The sequence below is a fragment of the Platalea leucorodia genome, assembly GCF_965183815.1.
Source record: "Platalea leucorodia genome assembly, chromosome: 9".
Classification (NCBI taxonomy): domain Eukaryota; kingdom Metazoa; phylum Chordata; class Aves; order Pelecaniformes; family Threskiornithidae; genus Platalea; species Platalea leucorodia.
In genome coordinates, this window is record NC_138831.1 from 43,187,620 (window position 1) to 43,198,231 (window position 10,612).

The window sequence follows — 10,612 nt, forward strand, 5'->3', positions numbered from 1 at the left end:
AATGTCAGTCGGAAGAAGAAGTAGGGGTAGGTACGAGAACTAGGCAGGGCAGACAGCGAGACAAAACTTCCAACTCTATAAGCAGTGGTGGTGTATTGGTAGACTTCAAAAAACGTTCACAAATGCTCAGAAACCAAGAGTGTTAAGGAGTGGCCTTTACAAAGGGCACAGCCTTGATTCTAACTCTGGATAAGACAAAGATTTATCCTCGCTGCTTTCTGGCTCTCAAGTCATCCACCTACTCTCTCCTGAATTTCGGAAGGACCGCAGGCCTCTTCCCAATCTTATTTTTCAATTTGTTCTGTCTTTATCTGGCATGGGCACTCCTGCATTGATGCAACGAGCAGCCTGTGGTAGAGAACGCTAGTGTTTGGTTTTCTCAGCGTGTTAGACAGTACGTCGCTGACAGGGCTGCCAGCGCGGACTGGTGCTCCTCCTTTCTCAGGGCTGGTCCCTGTGTTCGGCACGGAAACCAGCCCCAGCCTTGCTGTAAGGCACATCAGTGTTCACACCTGCCTTCCCCAGATAGCTGCCTGGATACTCGGAGGGTTAATCTTTGCATCTGGTATATCCTCTCCTTAAAAAGAGGAATATGAAGTCACTAGGAGCTCAGCCATATTTCTGGAGCGAGGGGGAAGCTCTTCTAGTGTGTCAGCATCTGTGGCAGAACCTCTCTTCCTCGCTGTCAAATCTGTGACAGCTCAAGGAACTTCCCTTTAAGATAACCTACCCTCTATTCGAATTCCGACAGTTGGAGTAAGGTAGGGGATTCATCTGAATCTTGTTTTCTTCTCTTCTGTCAAATGCAACGCAACAGGCTCTTCTAAGCAGACTGATTTCTTTCAAAACCTGCCGTATGCCATTCAGCCCCAGGAAGGAGGTTCACTGCCTTGTTGCCATGGTACCCTTTCTCTAAAGAGGAAGAGAATAGTTAATTATGCAATTTAAGAAACTAAGGAGAAACGACAGAAAGAGAAATCACAGAAAGGAAGATTCTGGGTTTGTGACAGAACTGCTGGCTGCACCAAAATACACTCTGTTTACAGGTGAAACGTTTGCCTGGTGTGTGCTGTTTACGGCCAGGGCTTCTCTGGCAGCGTGGATTTCAAGGAGGTGCCCTTTGCTAGGCGGTGTGCCTCTGCCATCCAGGAAATCAATCCTGTAGTCAGTTACTGCTGTCACCTTCCCTGGTTAATGCTCCGGAGAGCCTCGGACACATTTCCTTGGCAGAAATTCTCTCTTGATGGAGCTGGGACAGCAATAACACATCACAGACCTATGACAAGCTCATGCTGCCTGTGGATATACAGAGGTACAGTTCAAGACGTGAGTGTTTTAAATCTCTTTGGCAGCATTTCATTGTTCCTCAGGCCTACTAACCCCCTGCTCGCTTTCTCCAGGATCCCAGAAAATCCAGTTTGTGGTGCACAAGGCAGGACCAAAGAGACTGCAAGCATCAGAACTGGCAAGATCCCAGCTCCTTTAGAAGGACCGGCATTTTTCATTTGCCAGTAGCACTGGCGAGCCAGCTACAGCTTGGGCAAAACACAGCACCGCAACAGATCTTTGCCAATAACGGATCCAGACTACGGTGCTCCACGCTGTGTGAACAGGGAGAGTTGCCTCTTGCACGGCATGCTGAGCCCTGCAAGCCAGGGGGAAGGGGAAGAGTTACCCCACGCCTTGTTTCCAAATGTGTGCAGTGAGAGAAAGACGGAAGGAAGATGACGTGACCCCATGCAGTTGTTTACTACAGATGACTAGAAGGAGATCTAGACCTCAAGCCCCCCTTCCACGGGCAATAATAGCACGGAGGGCTAGACAAGAGCCACATACGGTGGTAAGAGGAAGAGAGCAGTCGAGAGGCAATAATAATCCAAAATACTTCTGGGAACACAGCAGGAACGGCTGTCAAAAGACCAACATTTTAATCAACAAACTTTATACACAAGAGGCTTCCCACTAAGGGAGTACACGTATTCCTGCTTTTACCACCAGCTTCTACCACCTGGGCTTTTAAGGCCCAGGATGGTCTCTCTTCTTCAAGCTTTCCTCAACAGGTATTTCCAGGGAGGGTGGCTTTCCAGAATCTGTCACAGGAGCAACATTCAACCCGGTCCCTGTTGCATGAACCGATGTTGAAAGCTGTGTGTCTCTTCCACTCCCCTCTCACATCCGCCTGGCTTTCCGTGGGCGGCAACCGTTGTGTGGAACCGGGGTGTTGTCGGTGATGGAGATGATCTCCAAACCTCCCATAGTCAAACCCTTGATGGCAGCCTGGAAGAACGAGACAGCGATGACACGCTGTTATCAACACACTGAACAGCAGAGAAGGGAAAAAGCTCAGGGAGGAATAGTTTGGTCCCCCATCTGAAAATCAACTTGTTCCAATGGTTCTACTTTGTAATTATCTTAAAAATCAATAATTTGTATCAGAAAACGCAGTTTAAACCTATCTGCTCCACTCTTTTCATCAGCATTCCCAGCAATTTTCCTACTTTAGTTGGAAGAAGTCCCAAATACAGCTTTTATTCTGCCTCCAAAGTGATATTACTTTAAAATTCTAATGATCCTAAATTTCATTACTAGACACTTGAGTGATGAATTCTTTACATTGCCTTCAGAAAAAACAAGTTAATATGTATAGTCATGAGACCAGCCTGAGTTTAAAACACCTAGACGAAGTCTGAAAAAGAAAAGTATGAAAAGAAACTCTGACACCTACTTTGCGTCCTGGTCCCAGTCCTTTCACCATGACTCGTACGTGCAATACACCCTTCCCACGTGCTTTCTGCGAAAAGAACAACTGGTTAGTGTTCTCTTTGATATAACTGCTGCTGCTCTGGCTCCCCTGGAGTCTTTCGTTTTTCTTTTGACCCACTATCATAGTATTCTTTAAGTAAAAATAAAGAGTAGGTAGTAATGGATACAGAAGACAAATATGGGGATTGCACAAAGACACTAGGAGAGGAGGAGGCCTGGATACAGTTTCAGGAGAACTTCTGTGCTAGGCTGTCAGCTCTGTACAGAGAAAAAGCTTTAAGATCAAACTATCTGTGACCTAAAGCCAGGGCAGAAAAATGACATATCCATGGAAACATGACTGAACTGGCAAAGAACTAACAAGGACTAACTCAAAGCTGTTTTCCCTTCTCTAATGCAGCGACTTCTCTCCTGTGATCAGTGGGTTCCTTCTAGAGGGTAAATGAGAAATGCAGGCAAGCTTTATATTTGCTGTGCAGGAGTCCACACCTTCAGTGCAAAAATTCTAGGGGCTTGCAAATTGAAAATGAAAAACACCTGCTGTAAAGCATAGCCATGCTGCCACCACGTGGATGGAGCTCCTCTGGGTCTCTCGCTTTCTGTGTTCCGGTGCAACTACTGTACTAACAACGTTAACAGTGACAGAATAAATCTGGCCAAGCGCAGCTATGCAGCTATTAGGAGGCTCCGATGAGCACAGATTAATAGCGAAGATGTTCTTATATTCCTTTGAGTCAACCACAATAAGCTGTTGGCTAGCAGTGGCACCAAACACCTCTGACATGGAAGACTGGAACAAGTTCCACCTAATTTAGGATGAGGATTTTCAGTTTAACCTTGCCTCATTCTGCTGTAATGAGGACCGTGACACAGCCAGCCTCATCTTCTCCTGCCACCTGGACACCCACATGGTTTTTTAGAAACAATTACAGTAAACTGTATGCAGCTGGAAACTACACGTGCAAGGACATCACCTTCTCTGACTGGAACTGCTGGCAGCAGCTCAGTTCTCCTGTGGCAGAGAGCAAATATAAAACATTCAGCCAGTAATTACAGCCAGTTCTCAGTCCCCTATAGTGCAAAAATTGAACTGCTGCTGATTCAGGGGCTACATTTCCAACATGGCTGAGACGTTCACTTAGAAAAAAGGAGCTATGCAAACTGGAGCTGGAAAAGGATAGGATCCAAGTTACATTTCCCAATCACAACCTGCACAGGTAAGTTCACCCTCTGGGCATTTTTAACTGCTGTTTCAAACACGCTTTGTCTGTGTGAAGATGCGCAGCGTGTCAGATGAACCTAGGGAAGCTGTCAACAAACAGCAGTGTGCTGCTGGAGCGCGAAGGAGCAGAGCTCTGGACTGCTGCCTGTGAGCGAGGCAGGTACCCAGGCAGCGGGGGGAGGCAGTCAGTGCTCCCCGCTGGGAGGGTGAGAATCATCAGCGCAGACTCACCACTGCTGCTGCCATGGCTGCGGTCTGTGCTGCGATGGCAGTTCCCTTCTTGGCATTCTGGAAGCCTTCGGTGCCACAGGACGTGTGGGCAAACGGCCTGTTGTCAAAGCTGACCACTTGGATGTGGGTGCTACAGAAAGAAAGGGACAAAAGAAACAAGCAAGCTAGAACAAAGCTTTATTCTCCAGTTTCTTCTCGCTCACCTTACTGGCATGGCTTGTCACAGGATTCCTGTCTCCCTTCTCCACACCACCCTAACTCAGCACTCCCTTTCGAGGTATCCCACTTAGATGAATGCGCTGCAGAGACCTCTCAGCAGTGACCTCCCAGTCACCCTAGAGAATCTGAGTGAGGTGGCAAAACCTTTCTGGATAAGGCATACTTTATCCAGGTACGCCTCAGATATCGCTTAGCCCTTTCAGACCCACCCCTCACTGCGAGCAGTGAGAGGTGACTCTTCCCTTTATTAAAAAAATGCACAAAGCATTTCTAGAACTTGAAAGAGCTTTAAGAAACAGTAAAATATCACACTAGGGACCACCAATGAAACACAATCATCCCTCATGGAGAATATGACAATTTTTTCAACAGCTCTACAGCAATAGTGCTAGAGCAGAGGGCTGGAAGTAACCTGCCATTAAAGCCGTCAGCATCTAATTAGTCACATCAGAACATAGTCAAAACATGTAAAAACAATCTTAGTGCTGTTAAAGACAGTATAAGGACAGTTATGCTTCCTGAACAGCACTGAGGTTTGAATTCAGTATTATTATCTTCCCAGTCATGAACACCACTCCCCTGGCTTTTTTCCTTTGAGCCTTTTGATCAAAATGATGACTGGCCAAAGCCCGGGTATGTTATAAGCTTTTATTTTGCATGAGAGCAGGAATGGAGCAGCTCATTTGCTTACTTGTTGTACGTAGCTTTGATATGAGCTATCGGGATCTCTTCATAGATCTTTCCGTCCCATCTCATGGAGTTCCTCTGCAGGATTAAAGGGCTGAGGAGCAAAATAAGAGTTATCAGGCACTCACTCTTTAAATTTTCCGAAGTTTTAGTTCATATTGGGAAAGAAAGAAGTTTCCCAAAGACACAAGCTGCGTTTGTGATTGAGTCAAGTCACTTCTTTTCCTTCCTCGGCTGAAAAACCACCGGAGGCGATAAAACCTCCCAGCAAGAGGCGAACGGCGGAGCCCTCCCGGCGCGGCCTGGCCGTCTCACCTCAGGTCGGTCGCGCTCTGGTTCTCCGCCTCCTTCGCGGCCGCCGCCTCCGCAAGGTCCTGCAGCCTCTGGGGGCCGGTGCGTAGGCCGCGACACAGGCTACGGCCCCTGCGGGAAAGAAACGGCAGCCGGCGGTCAGGCACCGGGGCCTCCCCCGGGGCGCGGGTTGCGGGGGGGGGGGTCGGGCCCAGCGGGGCCTCCCGGGCCGGCCGCCATCGCGGGGAGGGAGGGCGGCAGCGGTCAGCCCAGAGCAAGGGGTCCCGGCCCGGTCTCCCCGCCCCGATCTCGGCTCGTTCCCGCCGCCGCCGCTCACCCCCAGGCCGCTCCGAGCAGCCGTTGCCAAGCGACCGCCAGCGCCGCGCTCATGGCGGCTCCCGTAGCGCTCCCCGGCGAGGTCGCCGCAAAGCACGATGGGAGCGAGGAGGAAAGATGGCGGCGCGCAGCGCGGTGTATTGTGGGCTGGGCGGTAGCGTAATGGCGGCGCCCAGGCAGCGAGCGACGGGTTGGGGTCGGTGGTTTTGTACCGCTGCCGCTCCTCGGCCGTGGCGGCTTTTCGGGGCGATGTGCTTGTTGCGGTTGCCCCGCATCACGCAGCCACTGGAGAAGGAGGAGGAAGAGATGGCGGCCCTCATGGGGCAGGTAGAGGGGGGCGCTGGGGGCTTGCTGATAGGAAAATGGCCGCCTCAGGCCTGGAGTGGAGAACGCTCTGTGGGGCGCCTGAGGCGCTACCGGGGACTGGCCGAGGCTGCCAGCCCCCGGGGGTGACAGGCCTGGGGCTGTGAGAGCACCTTGGGTGGTTTCGCTCCCCGCCATGAAGCGATGCTGGGTGCTCTCCGTGTCATTTGCTGCTTGCAGCGGTTGTCGTAGGTCTTGGTAGCACTCCCTCGATGCCGTTGGTGTCCCTGATAGAGGCTCTTGCTGCGAGCAAGGAAGCCTTGCTCAAGGTCAGGGAATTTCCCATCATCTTGCGTTCACTGAGGTAGAAGTAATTTAAATCTGCTTGCCAAGTCCTGCCCGTAGCACCGGCGTCTTAACAATTCTCTGCGTTGCCCTTCTAGATAGAGCTGGAGAAAAGCCACTATTCAGATCATGAAATCCGCAAGCTGGAGGAGGAGGAGCAGCTGAGGAGGAGGAAGGAAAGCACATACGATGAGGATGAAGCACCCGGCAAAACGGTCATCATGGCTCAAGACCTGGAGGACAAGTGGGAACAGAAGTTACTGCGGTTTAAAGCTGCTCCGCGGATAACAGGTACAGGCTGAAGTTCGTGGTGGGTGAAAACATCCTGATTGTTTGCTAAACACAGCTGAGTGCAGTTCAGTGGAGGGGAGGCATTTGCTGACCCTTTTTTGTTTTAGAGGGTCTTGACTCCATGGCAGCACCGTTAGCACATGAGGAATTAACTGGCTGACAAGGGAATCAGCATTCCCATGCTGCAAAGTGCATGCTCACACAACCTTATCAGAGCAAAGCAGTGAAAATGGATGTTGTGTCCAGATAAGAAAAACCTCAGGTTGCTCGGTTCCCAAGCTCGCCTGGCGCTCTTGTTGGTTTTTGTCAAGCTGGAGATCCAGGCTGCTTGCTATAAATTCCCTTTGGAAATGAAACAGGTAAAGTGCAGTCTAGCAGTGGGTTCCGGCTGAATCCTGCGTTGGCTTCTAGAGCGACTGAGAGCATTTCTATCTAGGTTTTTGTCTTGTTCCATATATCCATGTTTGTGTATTATTGCTGGAAGGGTGTGGGCTGGAGAGGGGTGATGAATCAAGGGGATCAGACCAGTGCTGCCAGGCGACTTTGTTTCCAGCATGTGTTGGTTTTTGGCAGATGCTGATAAAAACAACAATCGAACATCGTTGAACAGGAGGCTGGACAGTAACCTGCTGCTGCTGGTGAAACAGAAAATTGGTAACCAGGAGCTGTGGCTCCTGCCTCAAGTGGAGTGGCAGCCTGGAGAGACGCTGCGAAACACAGCTGAGCGAGCCATGGCTATGTTTTTGGGTGTGTAGTTTGCCGTGTGCCTGGCCCTCCCTCCTCTTTGTCCCAGTGGTTTTCTTCCCGTGCCCTATCTGAGGGATGTTTGCCATCTGCTCTAGGGAAATCGCCTCCCATCTGCTGGGAAAAGGCATTTCATGGCAGAGGGACGGAGCTCAATGGGGTGGGCTTTCTGTCAAGAGCTGTGATCCTGGGTAATCGGCTCTGTAACTGTGTACCACCGCAGAGCGACTGCAGCGTGCGGGGGGCTGACTGGGCTGGCAGACTGTGAGTTGGGATCTCTGGCTGCCAGCAGCTGCGGTGCCAGGTCTGGCCCTCGCGGTCTGATGCTGGAGCGTCACCTGACACCCCCTAAATGGTCTAAGCTTGCTCCAGATGCATGGCTTCTCTTTCCCTCTTGTACCTCTGGGATAGATGGGTTTTGTGGCAGATGGGTGATGGCAAACCCACATGTCATTTCTTTTCACTGTGGGTTGGCAAAGCTTGATACTCTCTCCCTCCCTCTGTCACTCTGAGAGGACTCGCTGGACTCCAGGACAAGTTGTTTTTTTCATGAGAAAACATTACAATTGGCAGTATTTCTGCTAAGGAGAGGGAACAGTCAGTCTGAACCACGTACGAGGTGTGGCTTATGCTACCTTTTTGTTACTACAGGAGAGCAGTTACTGTTGCTCTGTGTTCTTATGCCTTGTTTTCTGTTTTCTTTCTATTGCGTTGCTGGGGTCTTGCAGGAGATCACGTTCAAGCCAAAATCCTGGGGAATGCACCATATGGGATTTACAAGTATAAATTCCCCAAGGCCATCAGGACTGAGGATAACGTGGGAGCCAAAGTATTCTTCTTCAAAGCCTTCCTCCAAAGCAGTGATTTGTCCCAGGCAGAGCTGAAGGAAGACTACCTGTGGGTCACAAAGGATGAGCTGGGAGATTACTTGAAGTCGGAATACCTGAAAAAAGTCAATCGATTCCTTCTGGACTTATAAATGATAGGCTGTGCTCCAGCAGATGGGGTAGATGTGGGACGTGGCTCCAGGGAGGAACACAGCTGCTGCTTTGCGTGGTCTGTGTGTATGGGATGTTAACTCGGGCTCTGGAGGATAATTTGCCTTTGCCTTATTTCCCAGTTCTCTTCACCGGGCCTGTACTAAACAAATATTAAAACTTATGCTCGGAAGTGAAGCTCTCCTCAGAGAGTTCTGTGCTCTTGTTGAATCCTCCTCCGCCTCTTCTGGAAATGCATGTTGTGATCTTTCCCTCTCCCAAGTGTGCGATTCCCTGGGGCTGCGGTAGCCGGGAGGTTCGCTCTCCTCACCAGGCTCCTGTCATACTCTAGAGCTCATATGGTTTCTTCTAAGCAATGGCTAATGCTTGTTTCTGGCACCTGCTCTTTAATAGAAGCAGCACTGGAGGGTTATCTGTGTGTCCAGGTGGGAACAGACCCTCCTGGACACAAGGCTGGGCAGGGTGGCTTTCTGGGGAGCTGCAAGCTGGGATATTCACAGTTTATTTACATTTAATCTGTGTTGGAGCTGCCTCTGGCCTAGAGTCCGTGATGGGTGGTGGCCGTGGAGTACACAGGTGCATGAGGAACAGGCAGCAGCTCTTCCTTTAGATGAGTGCTGGTTTCCCACCTTGCACTGCCCTCCTCTTGAGCCTCAAGCTGTAGCAACAGACAGTGAAGGAGGGTAACATTTGAGCAGCAGCTCTCTCTCTGGGCTCAGAGGCTAATTTTTGCTGGCAGAGGAAGGCTGCTCTAGCGTTGCTGCCTCCTGGGAGCAGCCTCAAAGGTGGCTCTGGGGAGTTCTTGGCTCCCATTCCTGCTGCGTTAGGCTAGCACTGCTAACCCAGCCTCAAGTAGCCTGACCCTATTACCCCAATTTCTTTATTAGAAGATCTATCCTGGGCTTATATGGTGCTGTCTCACTTCTCTGGGGGTGATTCTGTTTCTTGGAGGGTTTTTTCTGGTTGTAAATGTTGCTGTTTGGTAGTCAGAGTGTGGGCCCACTGCTGGCTGGACCTTGCAGAGAATCAGCCTTCTTCAGCAGCAGGGAGAGAGGGAGGAAATAGCTGTCGTTAATCATTGGGAGAGAGTTCGGCCTCCAGAGGTGGAACTGGAGATTGCTATATATATTTTATCAATCCTTTGGGAGCTGTTGAGCTGCAGGCCTCAAATTAAAGCTATCCTTAATCACTCCACAAGCCATTGGGGTGGGGGGGTAGCACAGCAGCCTTCTATTTTCTAACGCTGGGCAGCTTGGGAGCTGCAGGCTTGCCATAAATTACCAACAAAACAAAACTTTGTTTCTTGAAGCACCCTCGCAGGCCTGGCAAGGAAGCTGTGTCCGCAACAGAAAGCACTCTCGAAGAGAAAATAAATGCGGAGCAGAATATGTGCCTGAAAAACTGCAGATTTTTTGGCTTCTGTCTGAGGTCAGCGCTGCTGAAGGGGAGACTATTGCCTTCTCCAGGGCTGAAAGCTCCTGCAGAGGGGAGAGGGGAGTCCTTCCCCTCAGGCTGTGCCCCACCAGTCTGGGGATTATGGGTCCAGTCAGCTCAGGATTAGGCTTTTCTCTACCACCCTGTTTCAGGCCATTGCTGGTTCCGTAGCACACAGCCCCTGAGCAGAGCTTTGTGGGCACAGGCTTAGGGCATGCCCTTTGTCAAGGTCTCTGCCCCATTTCCCATGCCAAAGGCAGGTTTTGTGTTGCTGATATGAAACTTTGAAAGCGTATAAAATGCTCTTTAATCAGTGCTTATTTGCTCTCAAAACCAGGAAGACAAAAGTGAGAAAAGGCTGTACTGAAAGCTTGCTGATCTTCGAACCCAGGCAGTTCTTATCTCTGGCTTGCTCAAGCTACAGGTCTTTGGGCATTGTCTGTGCTGAGAGAGGTGTAGCTCCTTCCAGCAGTAGAAAGGTCAGAATCAACAGCCTCCTTCATTTTATTAATTTTTTTCCTTGGGCTGAGGCCTTTGTTCTTACAGATACCAGGTGCGTGAGAAGCTTGGTCTTTTCTGGAAGCTGAAATTGTTGTTTTCTCATCACCTAAAACACAAATTCCTGCTCGCAGTCTGCATGTGAACAGCACCTTTTTTTTTTTCCTGCAGTTGATTTTATTTAAAATCCTCAACCAGTTGCTGCAAACAATCCCAGATCCTGCAACTCGGGTGCTTTTGCTCAGTTGTT

The 10,612-nt window shown here is 50.1% G+C and overlaps 2 protein-coding genes across 3 annotated transcripts; one reads left to right on the forward strand and one right to left on the reverse strand.

Moving 5' to 3' along the window:
• Positions 1-1,906: 1,906 nt before the first annotated feature.
• Positions 1,907-5,841, reverse strand: MRPS11 (mitochondrial ribosomal protein S11). The gene is made up of 6 exons (XM_082321836.1): positions 5,751-5,841; positions 5,438-5,545; positions 5,127-5,216; positions 4,217-4,346; positions 2,726-2,791; positions 1,907-2,277 (listed from the first exon to the last, which is right to left on the reverse strand). The coding sequence occupies exons 1-6, from the start codon at positions 5,801-5,803 to the stop codon at positions 2,170-2,172; spliced, it is 555 nt and encodes a 184-aa protein (XP_082177962.1). The 5' UTR covers positions 5,804-5,841; the 3' UTR covers positions 1,907-2,169.
• A 25-nt stretch (positions 5,842-5,866) lies between these two features.
• MRPL46 (mitochondrial ribosomal protein L46) lies at positions 5,867-10,253 on the forward strand (the record flags this gene model as incomplete). 2 transcript variants are annotated; one of them, XM_082321835.1, is made up of 4 exons in its annotated part: positions 5,867-6,076; positions 6,496-6,688; positions 7,262-7,435; positions 8,161-10,253. In XM_082321835.1, 4 exons carry the CDS (start codon positions 5,867-5,869, stop codon positions 8,409-8,411), a joined length of 828 nt encoding a protein of 275 aa, XP_082177961.1. In that variant the 3' UTR covers positions 8,412-10,253. The 2 variants fall into 2 exon arrangements, with proteins under 2 accessions (XP_082177961.1, XP_082177960.1); XM_082321834.1 differs by lacking the exon at positions 5,867-6,076 and adding an exon at positions 6,246-6,381.
• Between the last annotated feature and the right edge of the window lie 359 nt (positions 10,254-10,612).